Source organism: Cucurbita moschata, unplaced genomic scaffold (genome assembly GCF_002738365.1).
Source record: "Cucurbita moschata cultivar Rifu unplaced genomic scaffold, Cmos_1.0 Cmo_Scf00005, whole genome shotgun sequence".
In the NCBI taxonomy this organism is placed as follows: Eukaryota; Viridiplantae; Streptophyta; class Magnoliopsida; order Cucurbitales; family Cucurbitaceae; genus Cucurbita; species Cucurbita moschata.
In genome coordinates this window covers 5,494,153-5,518,669 of record NW_019268521.1, presented here as the reverse complement: position 1 = coordinate 5,518,669, position 24,517 = coordinate 5,494,153, and the positions used below count along the sequence as shown (strand labels likewise).

Below are 24,517 nucleotides of genomic sequence, written 5' to 3'. Positions count from 1 at the left end.
TCAGAGTTTCATAGCTTGATGACTGATTCAATGATTTTACATTTCAAACATCATGCTTTTGTTTTGAATTTGTTTAGACACAGTCCCATATCAGTGGTTAGATGTGGATAAGATGTGGTTCGTTTTTTGGGTTGAATCTTGAAACAAAATTGCACGGTTTCCTGGACTATCTCGAGTGTAAGGATCGTCGCTCAATGGATAAAAGTTATCCAATAGCTCACATCGACGGGAAGGTTTGACACCTTGATGTAGGCTCTTCGCCATATGGGGCTGTAGTATGTTACAAGGGTTGGGTTATTCATCCATTAAAACAGTACGTGAGCTGGGTTCATAATGTCATGAGATATCAAGTATGTTACAATGGTTGGGTTATTCATCCATTACAACGGTACGTGAGCTGGGTTCATAATGTCGTGAGATATCAAGAGGCCACGACTGTAGTATATTACAAGTGTTGGATTATTCATCCATTAAAATGGTACGTGAGCTGAGTTCATAATGTCGTGAGATATCAAGAGGCCACAAAAAAACTGTTATTAGCGTACATTTTAGTTTGATGCAATTTTCGTGCTAGGTTCTCGAGTTGCTTTGAAGCTTTTTAACACATCACTGTTCCTCAAAGCCATTAACGCTTACTAATGTTGTTTGTTTGTTCGTTCTATTATAGTCAAATGAAGGGTTGGTTGGTTTATAATGACTTTTCAAAAATTATTTTTTAAGCTGCCACTGTTTGGACTTGGACTTTGAGACAGAACATTGGTCTAGGCCCATTGGGCCTAGTTCTAGTATAGGCCACTTTCCAATATGGAAGTAAAGCCCACTGGATGGGCCCACAGTTTGTGTTTGGGCTTTGAGACTGAAACATTGGTCTGGGTCACATTGGGCCTAGTTCTCGTAAAGGCCCATCTTCAATACCCACTAAAAGCCTACAGGAATGGGAATAAATGGATTATAACAAAGCTTACGGCCCAAAAACCTAAATTTAGGTGAAATTTCATTTATGCCCCCAATGATTTGGGCTTACATCAATTAAAATTCAAAACTACCTATTATATAAATTTAAACAGATTAATATAATTAGAAATAAACGTAAGAACCAAATAAATATTAGTGATTTTTTTTATATTAAATTGAAAAGATTTTTAAATAAAAAATAGTATAAATTGATTAAATTGATAATATAAATTAATTATTAATTTTTTAATTGGTTGGTCTTATATAATAAAACTGGTGAAAAATGGGTCCACAACTTTTTTTCTATTTTTTTTTATTTGTTTATGCTTTTGGTACGTTTTTATTAATTTAATATATTCTCACTCTTTTTTTCTTTAGATAAAAATTGATTCCCGTTCAGTACAACGTTACTAACAATAACTTTAATGAATTAATATTTTAAAATTCGAATTTAAACCAATTTAACTTTAATGAACATGGTAAACCTGTTGAGGCTAATTTAGATTGTGAGTTGGTGAGTGAAGGAACGGATCTTCATTGGTGTGGGACTTTTTGGAGAAGCTGAAAGCAAAGCCATTAGACCTCCCGGTATGGTTCATTGCTCTCGGGCTATCATGGTCAGGTAGCCAACCAATGGAGGGAGGAAGCATGAAGGATGAGGTGATGTGCATGGTGGGCGGCAAGCAGCAGCCGATCTGTGGCGGTGCCGCTGCAGGACAGCCAGTTGCATGGCGTCAAACTGTCAGCTTGCCTCCGCCATAACTTCATCCACAGACTTAAATCTGCCCATATCTTTGACTGCCTCTCCATCATCTTCTGTGCCCATTTTCATTTCCCCCTTCCATTTTCCCATAATTCATGTCATTTTGTATTTGGCCTTTTCCATCTCCCTCTAATATTCTTATATCCATGCAACTTTTCATAACAAAGCACGCACTGGATCAAGATGAACACAAAAAATTCAATGAGTTACGTCTACCCTTCTTTGTTTTGACTCGAAAATATCCCACGAACATCACTAAGCTTGGTAGCTAGTGCGGGTATAATTAAAACCAACCGAAACGTATCTGGGTTTATTTAAATTCTCGAGAATATAAAGTTTAGAGGGTGTTCTAGAGAAGTGTAAAATGGGCATTTGTGTATGAAAAAGAACCCTAGCCACAGAATATGGGAAGTTTAGGACCACAAATAGAATGGTTGTGCATAAAGAAAGAAAGAGAACCCAATAATTGAAATGCCCATCGTCACCATCATGTTGATTCTAGTAGTAGTGGGGATCCCTTGGGTTTCCTCTGAACCCAACCCAAAGGCCATCACTTTTTTGTGTTTAAAAAAAACAAAAGGCCTTTCTTTGCTTGCCCATTGCCTCCCTCCCTCCCACGTTCTGCGACTCGCATGGCCTGTAGCCGAAAGTGCATGCGGGCAGAGTTATCAAAACGCCATTACATGCCAACTCTGCCTCCATTTAGGGTTACCAAACAAATAAAAACAATCCCCACAAGATGCCTTTCCCATTTGCCCCCACAATTTTTATAACCTCTTCCGACTCTCAGCAGCTCAAACGGGTATTTGGTTTAAAAAAAAAAAAAACAAAAACAACCCGGTTTAAGAACGGTGACTTACTCTAGATGTTGAGGATCTCACGTTGAAATGATAGAGTAGACTAATACGACGACTCGGGTGTTTCATAGTCCAAGAAACTCAAATGGGTATTTAGTTTAAAAAAAAAAAAGACTCGGTCTAAGAAGAGTGACACTAAAGAGACACGAGTAGACGAACACGACGACTCGGGATGTTTGTCTGCCACTTGTCCTCTTAGTTGTTAGGTTAGGCAGCATTATTAAAGGCTAAATTCAAAGTGGGTATAAGCTTTGTCATTTCTTTTGTTGGCTTGGAAGTTGGGTGTTGGGGAAGAATAATCATCATAATACGCAAGCATCCTCTCATTTCCCACTATCCCAAAAGGGTAACCCTACTATGAAAAGTTGACACACACTTTCTCCTTTCGGAAAACAAAACCCTCTTCTTAATTTCTCCAAAATTAAAAAAAAAAAAAACAAAAAAAACATGTTATCACTCCCTCCATTTTCAATCCTTCTCGAGCAGTTAAAACTCATATCAAAATCCCAATGCACACTGTATTGGATGATGTACTGTCCTTCTTGATCCCATCACGACACGTGTTGCTGGATGTATGCCTGTTGAAGGTCGGCCGGTCGCCCGGTGAGCACCAAGTTTGATAATTATTATGGAAAATAAATGAAAAATGAATTTAAAAAAAAAAAAAAAAAAGCATCTGCAAAAATAAGGTGAAGCACTCGCAGTCGCATGCATTTGCAGAAAATAATAATAAAAATAGTCAACGATTCTTTGCTTTATGAGATAATTGGATTAATAAATTGTAAAGCATATATACTTTAGCGCCGTTGCGTGGGCTTCCCCTCTTGTGTTTAACCCTTATTGGTTCATTCATTGCATCTTCCTTTCTACTTTTCTTTTCTTTTCATTTTCTTAATCCCTTCTTTAAACGCTAATTGCTTCTCTCTTAATACACACTTTAATCTCCCTAATTAATCTCAATTATGTAATCCCTAAGCATCAAATGTTTTCTTCTTTTAACTTTACCCTCATTTTTTTAATTATTATCTCCCGTCCCGTGTCCATTTCCAATTTCTCGACATTTCTTAGAATATCGACAAAAAAATACATTCACGGTTTTCAGGGTTGTTTCTCCCGTGTCGATTTCCAAGTAATTCCTGTAAGGGTGTGAAAACCTCTCCCTAGTAGACGCGTTTTAAAACTATGAGGCTTATGTAACGAGCCAAAACGGACAATATTTGCTAGCAGTGAGTTTGAGTTGTTACAAATGGTATAAGAGCTAGACACTAAGCGGTGTGCCAGTGAGGACGTGGGACCCTAAGGAGGGTGGATTGTGAGATCTCACATCAGTTGGAGAGAATAACGAAGCATTCCTTATAAGGGTCTGGAAACCTCTCTCTAGTAGACGCGTTTTAAAAACGTGAGGCTGATGGTAATGTGTAACAAGCCAAAGCGGACAATATCTACTAGCAGTGAGCTTGAGCAACTATAGAATATATATTAACTATTGACTTTTAAAACACCCTGTGAATGACCACATTACTTACTCAACTCGAACGGTTTCTAAAAGTGAAAGGTCTATGTTAACCTATTTTGTTCTTACTCACATGCTTCTCGGTAAGAAACCACTTACCATATAATTAATTACCTTAAGTCCGCTTATATTTAATACGAGAGTTCTCTATAATTAATTACCTTAAGTCCGTTATAGTAGAGTGTTAATTCTTTTAAATCGTGATCTTAGTTTATTCATGTATTTCTCCTTGATACGGTTTTCTGGTATCCAATCAATCAATCCCCAAACCGAGAAAGCTTAAGCAGAAAAAGATTACCGAACCTTAGAGTTACTCTTAGCTGGTCGGGTTGTCAGCCCCACCATCTAACAGAGTGATCGAAAGTTTAGTACACCAATGGTTTCAAGCGGGGAGAGACGCATCGGAGATATCTTATCAAGCAAGACCAAGTTTTGGAAATCTTAAGGTTAAGGTTTGCAAATGTTAAGGTTTTTTTGTCCCTTAGAATATTCAATGAAAACAAAAACATATTGGGATCAGCAAGCATGGGAGAGCTTAGATGCACTGTAAATGTAGAGAGAGAATACAGATTTATATTTACAAGAATGCATTGGAAACAGTAAAAAAAAAAAAAATTGAAATTAAAATAAATAAAAAAATAAAAAAATATAAATAAAAGGATAACATTTTCCCATCTCACTCCATACTTTTGCTCTGTGAATTGGCAATAAAATAATAGAAACTCATCCAATAGAAGATAAACACTTTTAAAATTCCACACCATTATGCAACCTCCCCTTTTATTTATTTATTTATTTTAATTTAATTAATTATTTAATTTAATTATTTAATTTTCCCTCCCCTTTTTGAATTCTATATAAACCCCACAGTACTTCTCCCTCTCCACACAACAACTCACCCACAGCCCTAAATTGTTCCAATTTAGTGGAACAGCTTTTGGGTTTTAGGGCCAAGTCCTTCCAAACATGCAAAATTGCATTTCCACCCCTCACCTCAAGATTTGGAGGGTATTTTAGCAATGTTTTTGGAATTGAAATTTAGGGTAAGGAGGAGGTGACAGAAGAGAGTGAGCACATAAGGCACTTTCTTGCATGCTAGGGTTCATGCTTGAAGCTTTCTGTGCTTACTCTCTATCTGTCACCCCACCGTTTCTCTCTCTTCTTTTTTCTATTTTTTTGGCTTTCAATCCGTTTTTGCCTCTTCTCTCTCTAAAATTTCTGTTTTTTTCTCATGTGGGTTTGCTAAAGTTTTGATCTTTTTTGAAATTGCTACTCGTTTTGATTCCATCTATTCATTACTTACTCAGCTTTACAGGCTTTGGTGTAGCTAGGTCTCTCTCACAGCTCTAAAGATCCAATCTTTTTCCATTGTGGATATCAAATTCATAGGATCAGTTCATCAATCCAATCAATTAATCACATGGGTTTGTTGTAAAACACAAACCCAGTTGATGTAACATGCAGCTGAACATTTTTTTCTTGAAATTTTTATGGATTTGGGTTGTTCTTTGATCTGATCTTTACCTTTTTTTCTTTACCTAATCTGTTGGTTCTTATTTGTAGGTTAATTGGATGTAATTACATCATTTAAACTATTAATTAATGGAGAAACTGAACAATTCTATGTGTTGTGAAGATCTAATTCTGTTGGGGGGTTGAAGATGATATACGTCACGAATTTAGACGATCGGTAAAAATATCAAGAATTCTTGTTCTTCGAGTTCAGTCTCTCAATACTTCTAAAAGAAAGAGATTTGGAATGTGTAAGAGTTTGAATTATTAGTCGAGATGTTTTTGTTGATAACAGATCGCTTCTTCCAAAGCTCGCCCTGTTTGTTTCGCTCGCAACAATTCAACGAGTGACATAGTGTTTTCTCTTCTCATTGAGCTCATAACTCGATGCGATTGCAAATGGAAAACATTTAGTTAAATTTGGTATTGGATTTACAAACAAGTTCATCTAAGAATTTGTTCTTCAAGATCATTGTTTTGCTTCTTTAGTGATCTAATCTTTCAAATTTTGTAATATTTTAGGGTTTTGTTGAAGTGGGTCTGTAAGAGATTGTTAGAACAAGTACTGTTTTATTAAACAATTTATCCTTACAAAAGAAGTCCTACTCCTTGATTATGCTCTTCACATGTAACAATATGAGTTTATATTTAATGTTATTATTAGAATATGTATGAAACTTCTTCTTCTCAAGTTAAAAAGGACGTACGATTCTGAGAAAAAAATGTTAAAAATTTGAACTTTAAGTTGTTTCAAGAACTTGAAAGCCATGAAGAGAATTGAATGAAGCCATTATTTTGTAAGAAGTTCATAAGTTTCATTGAAAGATTTAATTATTAGAGAAGAAAACAAAAAGACCACATCAAAGAAGATTTTTTTCTTCCTCAAATGTGGTTTTTCTTCAAAATTTTGAATGAAAAGTCCTCGTCAAAACAACGTTGTTCATTTGGTTTTCTAGCGAAGAAGTCGTATCAAAGAGCGATTTCGAATGATGAGATAAGAAATTACGTTTTTTTTTCTAACGAAAAATAAAAAAATTCACATTTTCAGTATTCACTATACTAGTAAAATCACCTTGGGGCTGTTGTAAAATTAAGCTAGTAATGTAATGCATCAACTATAATCGTCAATCCGATAAGGCTGTGGCTTGCTGAGACGATAGCTCTACACCATGGAACCACCAAAGCGCTCGAGGCAGCCATTCGTTTCGAGGTGAAACAGATTTTTGAATTCTTTGGAATCTTTTGACTGGTAAAGCTCGCTAAGCGAATGAGGTCGGTGACTCATGAGTTAGCTTCTCACGTGCAGTGGCATAGATCGAACGGAATTTGGCTCGAAGATCATCCTCCATGGGTGGACACTGCTCTAAGCTTTTTAGGTTTGTTCGCAAAAGAAACATCTATAATCATCAATCTATAAGTGCAATGGGTATTTCATAAATTCCACGACCATACTCCCTTGTTTCACTTGTACAAACAAATCCCTTTTCAGGTTCATTAAAACATTAAGATAACCCTAAATAATAACTCAAAGCCATCCAGAATTAATACAATATCATGAACAGCGGATTCGCATACTGATTCTTATAGAAAAAGCTGATATGAAGCATGATGCTCACTTCTCTAGTAGGAAGTACATGATGTTCAAAGCAGTAGTTGGGATATAAGGCTCCCAATCTCCATTAGCGAACCAAGAACTCACAATGTTTTGGGATGACTTGGACGAGACTCCTGCAGTCCAAGAATCAGCCAACCTAAAACCGAATTGATGAGCAGAGGAAATGATTGTTGGCTCATCGACTCGACGCAGTACGTGGCAAAGAATCAATGCACATTCGGAATCCTTGCTAGATGACATGAGCTCTTTAGAAGTTGAAAACAGTGGCAAAATAGCTTCAGGAACATACGTGACGTCTGTCCCTATGATGACATCAAAACCTCCTGTGCTTATTTCTCTGATAGTTTCAATATGGATGCTATTTCCCCACTCCAGTCTCTCTGTAATTAGTTTTGTGAGGAAATGCTGCTCAAGATTTGAGGTTACATTTTGAGATAATAGGTTTAGAGCACTTGGGTCTCCGTCGGTGGCAACTACAAGATTAGCGGAGCCAACAGCAACCATAGAGCAAATTCCTCCACAGCCACACCCCATTTCTAACACCCTCTTTCCAGCACATATAGCGGGATTTTCTGCCAGGACAGAGGCCATCAAACGAGCAGATTCCCACAGCATCAAACCAGTGGATTTGCAGGTATGTTGGAACTCTTTTGAGAGAACTTTAATTTTGAAATTCCATCCTCTAACATCCACCTCGATAATCTAAGAACATCAAATGATTGGACGCAAGTAGAGTTTAGAATATGGGTGGCCAGATTGTTGAAAATAAATGAAAAGATCAGTAGTTTGTATGATCATAAAAGATTTGGGGGCAATCTTAGAATTTTATCATGGATAAACACACCTCATTATCCTGAGAAGGTGAGATTCCAAACATATCAATTGCAACACCCTCGGAGAAGTCGAGTTCAAAATCGTTGACAGGCACCTCTGAACAGTTCTCCTTGGGCCTAGGCTGGGTTTTAACTTTATCGGGCAAGCCTGCCCTAAGACCAGCTTCTGGAGTTGCAAACTCAGAAAGGCTGAATACAGCTTGGACCCATCGCCTTAAATCACAAATAGAAAGAGTTACTATTAGAGAAAATGCCTCGCCCTAAAAACTAAATTCGTAACATAGAAAGCAAAGAATCAATTTAAACATTTCAGATCTAATGAGTTTTAAATCAAACTTCAGATTCAGCAAGGTCTTTGCGTAGGTTAGGACATCACACATGCACCCATATAATGAGTTTGAATTTCAATATGAAGCAAAACATGCCCATCACCTGATGCGTGGGGCAATAATCGGCTACAGCACTTTGAACCTGGCAATTCAAATTCACTCAAGTGGCTATTTGACAAAACAACTATATTAACAACTATGATAACCAAAACTGTAGACAATATGAATTAGGCATAATTTTGGCCGTGAAGTGAATAAGACTTAATCCAATCTGAGGAAACCAACAGGAAATTAATTAATTTATTCAAGAAAAAGGTGGAAATATTTGTACAAAAGTATTTACCTATTCATGACCAAATCCCTCGATCGGTTCTCAACTTGTTTGCAGCATACGTCAAGTTCTTTAACATCAAATCCAATTTCTTTAAATGTACTTGTAAGAAACTCATTAGAGAAGTAGAAAGCACGCTGACCGAGGTAGAAGCATCGAGATTAAAAACTGACCAACAAAAGAGCATATTATTGTAAGCATGAAAAGAGTGTAACTTACAGTTCCATCTCCTCGGACGTAAAAGTTCTCACTGATTTTTTGATCTTTGCAATCAAATCTTTCCTGTCAAGGAGACCCGAGAGAGAGAGCATATGTACTTGAGAACCGTATGGTGAAAGAACATAAACATCTTGTATAAAAACCAACAAAAAAGAGAGGGACGTGATAATAGAAAAAAGGATGCTTTAGCTTCCATCATGGAAATTATCGAATTATCCAACAATATTTGATAAAACAGACTCGGCAACTCATTCATAGATTCAACTAGAAGGAAATTGAACATATATTATAGCTACACTGTTATTTGTAAACTCTACTTTCAGCATTTTGATAAAAAAGGAAGAGGTCCTTCAAATAATACATAATAAGATGTGGCAGTTGGCATGAGATGAACAAAAGCAGAAAAGCACACGCAGACAAAAGAAAACAATAGAACATATTGTAGATACCTGAGCAAGGTCACCAGTTGCATAGTCACGAAACAGAACGCATCCAGTAGGCTGAAAAAAACGAAAGATAATCAAATTTCATTGGATCATCAGCCGTTCTTAACAAGACACGATAAAAAAGATTGAATGTTAATGAGTGCTAATGAGTTCTTACTTTCAACACTTTTTTCACATTTCGCAACACCAGGGACATCTTCTCTGGGGAAACTGCAGACAAAACAAAAATCTGCTTAATAAGTTAGCTACTTAAAAAGTAGTAATAATGAGACTAAGTAAAGATCAAATGACTGAGAAAATGGTAAAACATGAATAATTTATCAACATACTAAGCTAGTAAAATAACGACGATATATTGAATAGAGATTGCAAGTCGTAATTTTCAGTGAATTACCATCATTACTACATCAACCGATGATGGAGAAATGTGGTTGCTCAAGTCATCAGCAGTAAGATCACAAACAAATGCAGCAACACGGTCGTCATTGAAGTCTTTATGTGCCTGCATGAGCAAGCTAATCCATTTAGCCAACCTAAGCCACTTTTATCATTATCAAATTCCAAATGCTAAGAAAATACTAGTTAGAACATGAAGGCAATGGGACAGGACAGCAACAAAAAGGCAAAACTTTTAAGCAAAAATTGCTAGGGTGAAGTCATTATGCCACCAAACCTTGACTAAATTCACTGCTCGTGGTGAGAAATCACATGCATGAATGAAAACATTTGGGTATGTAGCAATCAAGGGGAAAACAGTATTTCCTGCTCCACAGCCAACCTGAACGGGAAAAGAAAAACAATTTAGCTAGCACCTAAAGAAAGATAATGGTAGGGAGCTTTTTATTCTAAGATATGGATAATCGGGCAACATTGAACTGAATGACAAGAATTGATCACTTACCTCCAAAACAACTTTTCTTTCTTCTCCCTGAAGATCCACAAAATATCAACGATTGAGTTCATTTGAGGCCTCCATAACACAAGAAAAAAAGAATGCTACAACTAAACCTCGCAACATGCTGAACTCACAGAAAAGTATTGGCCCCATTCTTTGTCCAGGTAGTGTCGGTCCTTGAAAAACTAAAAAGTGAAAATGGAAGCAAATACCATTACTATGCTATAACTAAAGCTTATGCATAGCAAAAGAACATAATTGAAACTATTTGAGTAAATTTCAAAATTTTCTGAAGGTGAGTGAATTACATCAGGCTTTGTACACAATGACAAAAAGAAAATCAGCCAAAAATTGAGCGATGAACTTTTCAAAATGCTATTCAAATAAATACTCCAGATACCAAGAATCAATCCAAGTTCAAAATGATTTTAGCCAAGTAGTAACTTACTCGGTCTTGATGCTTTTTATAAAAGATATCCCAGTACTTCTTAGCATCTTTTTCATACTTCTCTGCAAGAATGAAAGAGAGTTAATGTGATATATGAGGCAGTGCACATGGGCTTGAGAGAGAGAGAGAGAGAGAGAGAGAGAGAGAGAGACCTCTCCAGAAAGGAGAAACTCCAGTAGTAGAGGTGGAGTATATCTGAATCTTCTGAGTTTCCCGTTGTTGCTCCACAGCCTGTTGTCCACTCAAATCCATACTCTCTCCCGCAAAACTGCAAGAAGAAAATACATTTCGAAACAAAATATCTGTACATTAATATTAAGTTTGCACCACGAGGAAAAGAGAGGGGACTTCAAAGCATAATCCCTCGAAGAACAACTTTCATAGAATCTTGAGCTACCTCTTCCAATTACAACCATATGAGCATCGATTCATTATTCCAAAACGGGAAGCAGTAAAAAATATTCCAATAAGAACAATACAGACTTCGATGAAAATGCCAGAATATTGAGAATCGATCAAAATCACTAACGATGATGAGGAGATGGATGAAATACAAGTTCGCAAAGAATCTAGCGTAAACAGAATATTCATGTTAACCTGTTGAGATTCAGATCGAAGCGCTGCACGAGGAGAGTTGCAGAGTCTGTTTAAGCAACGTCTTTGCCGCCAATATAAAGCGTTAGGAGGAGACCCGGAGCTGAATCAGGGTTTCAGCATAGGTTTTTTTTTTTTTTTTTTTTTTTAACTTAAAACGCAGCGTTTTAGGGACATTTGTACCTGGAAACCGACGATTAACCGTCACTGAGCCAGGCGGGAAAGAAGATCAAAACGCACCGTACTGCTGCGCCCTTTAAATTTTAGCGACAAATGACATTAGATTTTTTTTTTTTTTTTTTGAAATTTATGAATTTTGACACCATTTATTTGAGAATGTTACGAAGAAATAGTACATCAAACGGATCATTTCTTGCTAGAGTATAGAAACCTCTCACTAGCAGACATGTTTCAAAATCGTAAAACTAACAGGGATACATAACGAATCAAAACAAACAATATCTACTAACGATGAACTTGAGCTACTACAATACGACGCCCGAAATGAAATCTTGAAATATAATGGGTCAATTCAATCAAACAAAGCATTTCTAGGACGATTCAAGAATCAAGCACTTATTTTCAGCTTTTCCCTTTTGGAAATGAACCCTCCCTATTTCCTATATCATACACTGTATATAACTGCTAACTTTTACTGAAAATTTGGTGGGCCTCAGTCACTCATTCTAGAGAATAATTACAAATGAAGGTTTAAAAGAATAGACGCAAAATCAAGTGTAGGGCTGCAAAATCAAGTGTAGGTTGTTGAATTTAATTGCTCTGCTCTGCTTCTTCACCTTCGCTATGTTTTTCATTACTGTGCAAGGAAGGGCTTTTCTGGTCCTTATCAGCATCCGATGAAGCTCCATTGTCCAGCGCAGGCATATCACCATTTTCTGTAACGTTATTCTCTTCGGCGTTACTGACCGTTTTTGGGAGGTTTCTTGAGGAAGAGATGGTCAATAGGCGGCCGATGCCTTCATACAAACTTTTCGCATCCAATATAATCATCGCCCCGCCCGGATAACAGCGGCCAAAACAAGTAGCACAATGGGGATAAGCAACCTACAGAAGATGGTGCAAAATGAGCTAGGAGTCTTGTAGAAGGGAAATCTCAGATGACAATGGCAAAGCAAAAAACTGAAAACAACACCTCTATGAATGCGCGGCAAAGCTGGAGGAAAAGTCCAGACTCATTATCTTTTAGCATGTGAGTTGTGTTGTATCTCAATAAAGAATCCGAAACAGCCTGCAATCCTTTTATTAGTTCTTGAGCTATCACATGTTTCAAACTCAAAGGGGCACAATGGCGAAGTTCGTTCATAGCTGCCGATACACCTAATACCACCGAAAGGAGATGTCGTTAACGGACCTAACATATTGCAACAAAATAAACTTCTAGTTCTAATGCAAATTTCTTACTTAAAACTCATAGGTTGAACTATGGTCGGATAAATTAGTTGTACCAAGCCATGTAGCAAACTATTAGCATTACCATGAAAAACAACAAAAGGCAAGCAAACCACATCTAATTTCTTTTTTCAGCTTCAAACGAATCTATCAGCATGCAGCATAAATACTAACATGGATCAGGTTATACAAAAGCAGAACAAAGTTGCATTGTTCCCACTTTTATATTCATTTTAGTTCAATATGATTTCTCCTCTTTAAAGGCATTATTTCTTCTGGTTTATTCCTCTGTGCCTTACGTTTAAAGCTTATTTTATGGAGTCGAATATTGATTCAATTGATAAATTATTGGCTTGGAGAGCCCAGCTTGATGGAGAGCTGGAATTGCTTCAACAAGAAATGAATCTTTGTACAAAAGACTAATTCTCCTCCAATACAAACAGGCTAATTGATTGCTTACTCCACCATTTCTAAGAAGCACAAAGATAATTCTATAGCAACATAATTGGAGAGCTCTTCTCAATATTATCAAAATTTTCAAGATGGCAGCAAAAGTCAGTACAGGAGTCAACTATAACAGGGGAACTCTTTTTATTAGATTTATGCATTCTGCACTTCTTTATCGTGTGTATCTTTGTTTCTTTTCAGTCTACTCTTTGTAGTCTGCCTTCTTCATAAATGAAAAGTGTTGTTTCATTTTCAAAGATATATGTGCGTGTGTGTGTTTGTGACCGCTTGTCAAGGTTTCTGGGAAAACTTCAAAAACTATTTCACAGTATATGAAGCAAATATCTGACATACCATTCACAAAAACAGCAAGAGGTGGATGTTCCATCAAATATGAAGGTGGAGTCACGTCTTCCTGACTTTCCTCACCAATAGTAGTTGCCGGAAAGCCAACAGCTGGTAGTGGGACCCAACGATGGGAATCCAGAACTAACTGCATGGGCAATACATGGTCAGTCAGTCATGAGTCATGACAGTGATATTGATTGCAGCCAAGCAACATCACCAGTCTTCCTTAGAAAAATTGAATTGCGGAGTTTCAGTCTAGAAGAAAACATGCTTCAGATGGTTACCTGAAAATTATCAACTGCAGTACCCATATTTTTTGAAAATAAATTGAGAACTGCCCTGTAGAGTAATTAAGTTACATAATTATAAAGAAATGATGTCATTAATATTGAGTTTGAAAAACAAGAAACCAAAAATATAATAGCTGCCTTACTCTTCAAAAAGTGGAGGAAGCAAACCACGAAAATCCATTCCAACCCAGCCAAGCCCCATAGCACAGTACTGCAAATAACACAATGAATAATTAAGAACAAATTAAGTACCTGGAATTCCAAGTTGTTTTTTTACATTGAATATTTTTTTTTACCTAACGAATAACTGAACCTTCCTGGAAAAAATTGAAAGAGTACAAGAACAAATAAAAATAAAGCCCACAAAAAAGGGAGGCAAAACTATAAAAACGAATCAAGTAAAACAAAACCTAAAGGATAATCACAAAAGGCTTCGCATTATTTTGAACCTCAAACTCTTAAAAGATTCCAAGAACTATAAGTCGATAACTATTCATAAAATTAATCAAATATTGGGCAAAAGGGATTCTTACCATGCACTGTTCCAATATATTTGATAGAGATCCACCTTCTGTTATCTTTGGGAGCATTATTTTGAGTGTCTTCAAGTGAGAAGTTATCTGATGCATAGACCAACTAAAAAGAAGCCCACTGTCATAGTTTTCTTCATTTCCGGACGTATCATCAGCAAATATAGCTCGATATTGGTTAACAACGTCAAAAAGATGTGTCCTATGACAATTGATCATTCCTTTCAAATATTCATAAGCATTTCTCTGGTCAAGATCTTCGAGAATTCCAGTAAGCCATGCCTCTCGGCATCTTAAAAACTGAAAGAAGATTAGTGGAATCCCATATAGTTAACTCCATTGAAAAGAAGATGACAAAATCTAGTACAGAAAACTTCTTATAATTTTTCAAGTTGAGAATAGACAACACGCAAACTAGATTTAAAACAAATGAAAGACTTTTACCTGTAAACGCATTTCATATTCACTAAATACTCCAATTCGACGTAGATATCCAATGATGCGGAGACATTCAGGCAGCTGCAGTATTTAAGAAATTATTATAATTTTTATATCATGATTTTTATGACATGTGCTAGCATAATCATAATTCAAGAAGGTTACCTGAATATTTGAGCGAAGTTTTTGGAGAAGTTGAGAAAGAAGAGATTGGGTGGTTTGCCTGACTTCTGACACCAGTGCTTGAATAACTGGTACTCTAGGGGAAATACAAATTCTAGTTAAGATGCTTCTTACAGTAGCTTCCAAAACAGACAATCACTTTGTGAATAGTAGGTGAAAAACTTACTTAGGGTGCATGGTTGAAAGTTTTGCGACAAATGCTTCCAAGTCAAGAGCTTCATCATAATTTCCATTTCTTACACACCTGCAGAAGAAACGGAATCACCAAATACCTCTTTTGTAATCTTCTAAAAATATAGGACCAAAATAATATGAAAAAGATTTTGAATTCATGCTATCATTAATTCCTGAAGCAAGCTCGTGCGCTACTTTATTATATTTACAATTATAATCTTTCAAGTCTAGAGCAGTTAACTAAAGAAAATTATAATGGGGCTGGAAGCACATTAATCCTTGACTAGTGGGTGTCTTGACTCAGCACGTGAGCAGAGTAAAACTTATCCGACCAAAATCAGCTCCATAAAGTATATAGGGTGAACATGTATTGAGCTTTTTTATAAGAATTGGGGCTAAAATAGGTTTAGAATGTAAAACAAAAAAAATAAATAAAACCAACAACAAAACATATCAGCTCCGTGTACAACAGCACCAAGTAAATGAAAGGTACATGCCAGCAATAGCTTAAAAATTATATTCCTACTAACTATATATTAGCAGTCAGCAAAGGGAAGTGCTTTAACATATTTTTAGCTTACACTGTAACAAAAATAAGAACATATGCTTATTGCAGCTTACACTGAAACATATTGTCTTGAACAAACCAGTTTGAAGTACTTTACATATTCATATATTCAAGAAAGCAGCACAAATGCATTAATTTAATCTAATCACATATTTGGTTGACACAAGGTAAAATTTTTAGTGCATAGTCAAACATTGAAATACATACGTATCCATAAGCTGAGGAATTTCAAGTAAATCAAGCAGAGTACTGTGATGTGTTAGCAATATCTGGTTCATCTTCCTCTTCTCCAGAATCTGTTCCGCAGATTCAATAAACTCTGTGCTACCCGATGTCAAATTTGGAATCTCAGATATCTATAACAGAGGAAATTAATATCTCAATATCAAATATTGTCACACGTGTAAATGTAAGAACAGTATGATCCGTTGACTTTACTGCCTCATCATAAGTGTTATCCTCCCACAGCTAATAATAACGAGAATGTTGTAGTAAATAAACAATTTTAATCATAGCAAGAACAACGATTATAATACCGACAATAATAGTTATAAAACAGGCATGAGAAGAGGAACATCAGAGAGGTTATCTCTTAACAGATGAAACAACCGAAGTGATTTCACTTTGTATACAATCTATCAAGCCAAGGAAGTTCAAATTTATTGAAACATTTGATTGCCATGTGAAGTCCAATGCAGAAATTGATTAACTACCACACTGTCAATAGTCAATTAGCAATAATCATCTGAACAATTATCGGCATAAAGTACACTTTCCCCTAATATTAAGATCTCATATGCAAGTAAATGAAGGAAAGGCAATAGGACTTCGGAATTACCAAAGTTTCAAGATGCTTATCGATGGAAGATACTTCTTCTCGAATTGCAAGCAACGCATCGGCGGCGGCAATGAAAGCTCGGTAGTTGCCCACTGCCACCTCTTGTATTTGCCTCCGAATTCGCTCCGCATCCACCTGAAGAAGCTCCGGTTCCTATACATGACGCGATATGTCACTAATTACAGAGTAGACACTGAGGCACTTGATTTCAACTTCAAACCAATCAATTAAATAATCAGAAGAAAATCAAGACATTGTTATTTCTGAGCTAGATTGCATTCAACCACTCCATTTCCTAGTGCAAAAGACAACAGGTGAGAGATGTTAAAAAATAACCTTGTTTAGACGATCGAGTGTGAAAGAAAGGAGCTCCGACACATATGGCTGCTGCGCGGCAGACGCGAGTGGAAGGAGAGTGGGAGCCGTCGACGATGCGAGCTCCTCCGCATTCTCGGTCTCCATTTTCCGGACCTCCGTAGTCACTGGTACGACAGCCCGGATCTAGAAACTTGCGTTCAGAAAATCACGTAGAGTCACAGATCTGCCGTCGAGCCGATGAGCTCCGTCCCCGCTCATTAGCGAAACCGGTTATCGTTTTACTATTTGGATCTGAAATGACTTCAGTTTTTTTGACGACTGAGAGAGAGCGTTACTTTTCCAAAAGAATTCTTTGTTCTTTGAAGGGGTAATATGGTCTATTTACTCACTTTTCGGTCTAAACATACCCGATAGTGCAATTTTAGGAATAGAGGGCTAGTTAAGCAAAACAGTGTTTTTTCACCCTCTTAGGTAAAAAAGAATAATAATTGACGGCATTTAAGTGAAATTTTCACCGGACTGAAGTCAAATTTTTCACCCAAAAAAAAAAAAAATTCACTCCCGCTTCCTTCTTCCCCGCGGGAATATTTCGACTGAGCGGAAGGTATCGCTCGTAGCGGCGAATGGATTCTCTGATAATTGAGTGATAATGTCGGCAGTTTACGTATTAGAGCCGCCGACGAGGGGGAAGGTCGTGTTGAATACCACGTTGGATCGCTCGATATCGAGCGCTGGCCTAACGAGGCTCCAAAAGCCGCCAGAAATTTCGTTCGGCTTTGTCTTGATGACTACTACGATAACACCACCATTCACCGGATTGTACCGGATTTCATTGTTCAGAGCTGTGATCCTACCGGTAGTGGCACAGGTCCATCCATTTCTGTCTTGCTTCTATTCTGGTTGCATTTATTGGTTAGTGTTTTTGTAAAGCTCTGTATTCTACTGGTAGTGGATATTTGTTAGAGAAGCTGATCGTTGAGTTCTTGCATGGAGAAATTAAAGAGAGTTCAAGTGAATTGGTAGTTAATGAAGTTCACTCGATCATTCTCTGCCTAATGACGTTTCCAGAATGTTATATTATTATCTGCTTAATGCGTTCTTAAGTTATCGAGAATGTTATATTACTTCGCGGCATGTAGTCACTGGCTATGCTGTCCTAAGACACTGTGGGATGGTGTCTTTATAGTGTTTATGAACACCATGATAGAACAATAGGAGGAGAACTGGAGAAGCTAATCAAGCAGACCAGACTACCTTGCTACCATGTAGGTGGGAAGGTATTAGGCACGGAATTAGTCCGTTGTCTGAAGGAGGGGGCTAGGAAAATAGATAACAACAGGGAAGAGGGAACGTGAGCCAAAATGTCGGGCATCAATGTCCGAATTTCCAAAATCGTGCGTATGCATCATTATTTTTCTTATTTTTCGGCAATCTGCATTTTCACGCAGGTGATGAAAGTATATATGGGGTATTTCCCTTGATGAGTTTTACTCATGGCTTAGATTCAAGCACGGGGCTCGGTAGCATGAGTTTTACTCATTCTAATGGAAGTAAATTTTTTATAACCTTGAGTCGATGTGATGAACTTGACATGAAGCATACAATTTAAAGAAAGGTAACAATGATTCTTATTGTGCAACCATTTTGATCTTGCTTGCTAATGTAATGCTAGAGTTCATAGATTGTTTTAGGTCAATGGGGATCCTGTGGATCCACCCAAGATAAAATCAGTTGAGGTAGGATTTAATGATAGAAGTTTTGAACTAGGTTGCAGTTTCATAATAGCTTTTCCTTTTGATGGTCCTTTCATGTTTCCCTAATGTTATAAGCTTCTATTATGTAAAAAGAATCTTTAAGGTACTTTGGAATCCATTTGAATCGATGTTGATTCTGAAAACATGGACACTAAGAAGAAAGCTGTGAAGTTAGAGTTCATACATTTCAGAACTCTCTTCGGAGATACATACCTTGGTTACCCCTGATTTCGCTGTTGCTTGGTATGTTTGCATACTGTAGAAAACTAAATTTACTATCATTTGGAGAAGAAGCTGAAGATGATGAGAAAGAACTGGCAGCTTTGAAGAAAAAAAAAATCGGAGCAGTTATGATGTATTGGATGATCCACGTCTGTTATTGGAAGAGATTCCAAGCAGTGTTTCGGTAAATAAACAAACAAAATAAAATAAGAAATTTCAATTACATTGCTTATCAATGTTCCAAAACTTTTCAGGGGGAATAATGAATTAGTATAAGCTTGCTGCTCTCTTGATCTGAACAACTTTCAAGTAATCATCTTCTGAATGCCTCATTTCAATTTTCCCCTTGCAAGCTCAATTCTTACCCAAAAAAAACCCCTTGATTTTCATACGAGGTCTGTTCATCTGAGATAAGTGTCAATAATATCTTCTTCTAACATTCACTTTTGAAGCTGCGGTAGTTGCAAAACTTAGTTGAGATCGTTTATGGCACATACAGAATATTTGTTGGTTTCTAACTGACCATGATGAACCTTTTGAGTGCAGAACTCGTCTGACAGTAAGAACGAGGGAGATGCAGCTATCTGTTTGAGAAACTTTAGCATCAAATAAACAAGACACTCGTAGAGATTCAGATTCTGAAAATTCTGATCTCCCTCAATATTGCAATAGTAATGACAGTGGAGCTAACTTTGATGCTCGAATGCGTCTGACAGATATTGAGAAAAATAACAGAGTTGGGAGATGAGCCATCTCACCCCACAAGTCTAAAAAATCTTATTTCATTGTTTAGCTTGGCTTTGGTACAAAGACACCAGGAAAATGAAAGGACATTTAAAATTTCAAATTATGAATCTCAACTTTATTACGCTCTTAAGCTTAGATCTCAAAGCTTTCCCTTTCTCCTTCTCATTGTTGGTTTGTGACTTTAATATCTTCTGCATAATGAGGAACTTCTGTTTGCATCTTTTCATGCATGGATATTCGCATTTCTTACTTCTCCAATCTTTATAGCAAGTAAAGTAATTACTTTTTCTTTTTGTTACAGGTTTTGGAAAAAACTTGCGAATTTTGAGAAAGTCATTTCTGGAAAACCCAGTAACTTCAAGCGCTGAATCTGGGGGTGGCAATGCTGATTTGTCAGACTGGTAATCTGTTAGTTTGAATTCACACTAGAGCCTTGCAAGGTAAATAATTATGAGTTTATTGATATGCTTAAATGCCAACTTCGTACCCTTTAACACTTCAACGGACTGAAAATTTTGCATAATATTCCTACCAAAAGGAAAAAAGTTCGCTTAATATTCCTATAAACAAATTGTAAAATATTTCAATCTGCCCATAACAGTACCCCTTGCTCGACAGGAGATTATGAAGTATATGCTATGTTTTTGTTTACTTTATAAATTCATTATGTCCATCCAGTTATGAATTTCTCCTCTGGTTCTTTTGGTCCGATTTTTTAAAAAATGGTTTAATCATTCAAACTTGTACTTTGTTGCAAATGGAAAAATGTTTGAACTGTAATCCTCATCTATCCATTACTTAGTTTTCACCATGGATCATGCAGGACTGCATGTCTCGTGGTGATGATCCAAATGACTACTTTGTGCATGAACGTTTTCTCGAGAAGGGGAAAGAGAAATTTAACAAAATGAAAGCCAAACAAAAATGACGTGAACGGGAATGGGCGGGCAAATCTCTTACTTGACTCGTTAGTCAGGACGCAGGACACAGGTTTGAGAGTAGGTTAAATTCCTGATTGACTTGGCTCCATTTTTTACTTTCGAAATTGATCAAAAATACATATCTCTATTCCCACAGAATGGTGGAGCCAATTGGTTCGGACATGCAAGTTTCTGGATCTGGAAAAAGAAACAATATACAACCTCTCTCGACATCTCGCCATATCCTTCGTCTGTAATTTCCTTTGAATTTAGTTATAAAGCTTGGAGAAAAAGGCAACCCCATCCGTCAAATGTAATTACTTGCAATGGGTTAAGTTCTAGATTTGTTTGATATGCAGGGATATGGAGGTCCTTGAAGCTTCTTTTGCCTATGATTTATGACTTGGCCAACCCTCATCGTAAAAATGATTCTAATAAGTTGAGACATGAAACTGGGAACTACATATTCTTTGTGCAGAAATAAATCAGTTTCCTTTTGTTGGCGGTCTTATTCAGGGGGAGCTCTCCAAAGTATCATATTCTCTGTCTTCTGTACCGCATATTCGGACTAGGAAAGTCTTCAACAGCACATGTTCTTCGCAGAGCCGTTACTGCCACCAGACGCGCAAAGATAGTCGGCCAGCCATACTGGTGGGAAGTTGACTGGTTCAAATAGGACTCGGCCCAACCGTTCATTAATTTGGTGGGAAAATCATGGTGAGTTTTATTTCTTCATTTATTTATTTTGAGTAAAATTATTGTTCGTTCCCATGCTTCTTTATTCAAATTCGGCTCATTCAAGTTGGTTGAGAGAGAGAGGGGAAGGGGAAGGGAAAGGGAAAGGGAGAGGGAAATGGATTTAACCTAACCTAACCCCCCACTCTCTATTATTAGATTCCTTGACTTTGTGATTGGCTGGGTTTCGTTCATATTAATGCTTTAAGTTCATCATTTTATTTCACACTATTTAGGGTATTGGGAATTAGGTGAACGGTGGGTTTTAGAGGGATTGTTTGAAACGGATTTCACATGTCCCTTGTGTGATTCTGCAATTATTATCATTATTGTGTTCATGATTTCGTCTGTTCTACACACAATTGCTCAAAGGTTCCCACAATTACCGTTTGCTTTACGCTGCTTTTGTGTATAATTGAAAATTGAGAAATTAAGGGGAGAAAAGGAGATTTGTTTGATTGTTTTGCTTCCATCTCCACTTTGTCTTTATAAACTTTAATCGGAAGGGGGCGTGCCACACCACACGGCCTCTCTATTAGTCAAAAGGTAGCGTATAAGTTTGAATTTTTTCAACTTTGTGGCTCAATCTTCTTCTAGGCATGGCCCACTAAGCCGTCATATAGTCTTCCCTTCCAAGAGTTAGAGAGAGAAATTATGAAAAACAATCCTTGTGGCTTAGGATCTCACACCATCAAATTAGATAGTATCATCTCACACCATCAAATTATATAGTATCATTTTTGTACTCTAATTTTTCATCTCGTATCAAATTAGATAGTATCATTTTTATACTCTAATTTTTCATCGCGTACCAAATTAGATAGTATCATTTTTGTACTCTGTAATTTTTCATCTCGTACCAAATTAGATAGTATCATTTTTGTACTCTGTAATTTTTCATCTTGTACCAAATTAGATAGTATGGGCATTTCATTTTCTGATGAAACATAACAATGAGATTTTGAACCTCTAATCTGAAGAAAAATTATCGTTGAGATAATGCTCTTTTATTAGTTTTGACATTGATTTTTTTTTCTTTTTTTCTTTTCCTCTGGATGAGATGACTAGATGACACATCAGAAAATAATAAAATAAATTCCATTCTTATAGCATAATAATAATAATAGTGTCTAGTGTCAATGTAGGCATTTTTCATTGATAAAAAAATAAACTTTGGAAGAAACCTAACATAAATTTCAAAATTTAATTAATTACTCCTTTTTTTAGTTGAATTTTGTTAAAATGTTGTACGAAAAATAGTACTTGAATTGATGAGTAGATAACTTTGAAACAAAAATTGTAACTCGAAGAAGGTTATGGTGTTACAGTTGAATGCTACATTTGGTTCCAATTGCATAATTGCATAGATAATTATTGAAATTTGGGCATTGTATATATTTCTATGCTTTCAGATGGTAAAAAGTCAGAATTTTTATATTTAATTATTTCTATTGACATTAAATTACACAAAATTAAAGAGAGTGAGAGATACGAAGATTTATAACATTTTCAAACCAGTGTCACAGTAAACGATAAAGTTGAAGACTCACATGACATTGTATTAAAATATAGCAATAAATTTACAAACTTAAAAAGATTTACAATCTCTTTTTAATAAATTTGGTGGAGTACTATCTGATCATTTTTGCAAACTTAAATTCCAATTCGTATGCTAGTAACTACTCGACTGTGTCGATTGTTTGTAGATAATGTGGTGGACTTTAATACCATTTATAACTGTTTAAGTTAACCCATTGTCCGCAATCTGTTACATATTGTTGATACTATGCCTTAAACTTAGTCGTGCTAATAGATTAGTAAATCCTCAAATATCGAACAAAGGACTCCAAAAGAAAAGGGGTCAAGCCTCCTCAGTAAAAAAATGACTAAGACTCCAAAGGAGTCGAAAGGAGTCCTCGATTAAGAGGAGGCACACTTTGTTCGAGGAGAGGTGTTGGATGATGAAAGTCTCGTATCGGCTAATTTAGAGAATGATCATGGGTTTATAATCAAGAAATACTCACTCCGGTGGTATGAGGCCTTTTGGGGAAGCAAGGAAGCCCAAAGTGGACAATATCGTACCATTATGGAGAGTGTTCGTCTAACATGCTCAGTCCAAAGTGGACAATAACGCATTGTTACAACAGATATGTTTTAAAATCATAAGTGAACTGTTAAGAGAAAAAATAAATGAAAAAGAAAAAAAGAAAAGTAAAAAACCGCGTGTTGGCAATCCCAAGTCACCGCTTCCAACCAACGACCGCCCTCAGTGGAAGCCGTAAACAACCATATTCTACCATTCCGTGTTCACACTTGTCAATCTTCAAAACCCTCTTAATCAAACAACTAATTATTATATTATTTTTATATTATTATTTTTAAAAATATTCCATTACTTTTTTCTCCTTTATTTGGCAGGTTTTCATTATATTTATATCTTTACACTATTGGGCCCCACGTCTCCGGTTTCGATTTAAATTAATACATTTTTTTTTATTAATAAGGTTATTGAGAAAAATAAAATAAAATAAAATGAAGGGAATCCAATTGACTTTCACGAGTTCACAATATATATCATTTATTATTACAAATATAAAAATTTGAGAATTTAAAGATTTATTTGACACAACTATACAAAGTTAATTAACAATTTTAAAAGTTTAAATATTTATATAAAATAGTATTATTCTTTTAGCAAAAAAAAAAAAAAAAAATGGATTCTAAACTTTGGAAAGATTTTATATATCCCTTTAACTTTTTTATTATTTCAAAACCATCCTTAATCCAATACCAAAGACCTATGAAATTATAAAGTGATATCTACTCAAATCTTTACCTTTAAATTATATATATTTTCATTTTGGTACTTTTTTTTCTCTAGATATTTCATTTTTGGTACTTAACTTATACTAAAAAGATTAACAAGAAGGGCATCTTTGTAATTATATGAAAAATACGTTCGGAGTTTTGGAAAATAAAATAAAAATGGTTATACTTTACCTTAAAACCCATAATTTATCCCTACTTTAAGATGTAATTTCATAGACCCCCTATCAACAAACATCTATCATACCTATTATATAGTTATTTTGCAAAATAAGTAATATAATCATACGCAAACCAAAAATAAAAACTATATATTTCACATCATGGGAAAAATCCAAAATGCTAATTAATTCCATAATAAATAAATAAATAAACAATAATATATATATATATATATATATATATATATATATATATATATATATATATATATATATATATATATATATATATATATATA

General features: G+C 35.9%; 2 protein-coding genes and 1 pseudogene across 3 annotated transcripts; 1 reads left to right on the top strand and 2 right to left on the bottom strand.

The window, feature by feature from the left end:
* Positions 1-6,999: 6,999 nt before the first annotated feature.
* LOC111443239 lies at positions 7,000-11,419 on the bottom strand. Of its 2 annotated transcripts, none has more exons than XM_023080966.1 (13): positions 11,313-11,419; positions 10,868-10,983; positions 10,716-10,777; positions 10,381-10,452; positions 10,274-10,300; positions 10,046-10,150; positions 9,767-9,874; positions 9,530-9,601; positions 9,376-9,426; positions 8,927-8,989; positions 8,720-8,844; positions 8,059-8,260; positions 7,000-7,916 (listed from the first exon to the last, which is right to left on the bottom strand). In XM_023080966.1, exons 2-13 carry the CDS (start codon positions 10,965-10,967, stop codon positions 7,212-7,214), a joined length of 1,692 nt encoding a protein of 563 aa, XP_022936734.1. In that variant the 5' UTR covers positions 10,968-10,983; positions 11,313-11,419; the 3' UTR covers positions 7,000-7,211. The 2 variants fall into 2 exon arrangements, with proteins under 2 accessions (XP_022936734.1, XP_022936735.1); XM_023080967.1 differs by having other exon boundaries at positions 10,402-10,452.
* Positions 11,420-11,840: 421 nt separating this feature from the next.
* On the bottom strand, positions 11,841-17,165 carry LOC111443238 (conserved oligomeric Golgi complex subunit 8-like). The gene is made up of 12 exons (XM_023080965.1): positions 16,872-17,165; positions 16,536-16,688; positions 15,905-16,053; positions 15,122-15,199; positions 14,938-15,031; positions 14,779-14,853; positions 14,338-14,634; positions 13,948-14,015; positions 13,799-13,853; positions 13,521-13,659; positions 12,463-12,647; positions 11,841-12,374 (listed from the first exon to the last, which is right to left on the bottom strand). The coding sequence occupies exons 1-12, from the start codon at positions 16,995-16,997 to the stop codon at positions 12,081-12,083; spliced, it is 1,713 nt and encodes a 570-aa protein (XP_022936733.1). The 5' UTR covers positions 16,998-17,165; the 3' UTR covers positions 11,841-12,080.
* A 270-nt stretch (positions 17,166-17,435) lies between these two features.
* LOC111442678 lies at positions 17,436-19,951 on the top strand (annotated as a pseudogene).
* Positions 19,952-24,517: the final 4,566 nt, after the last annotated feature.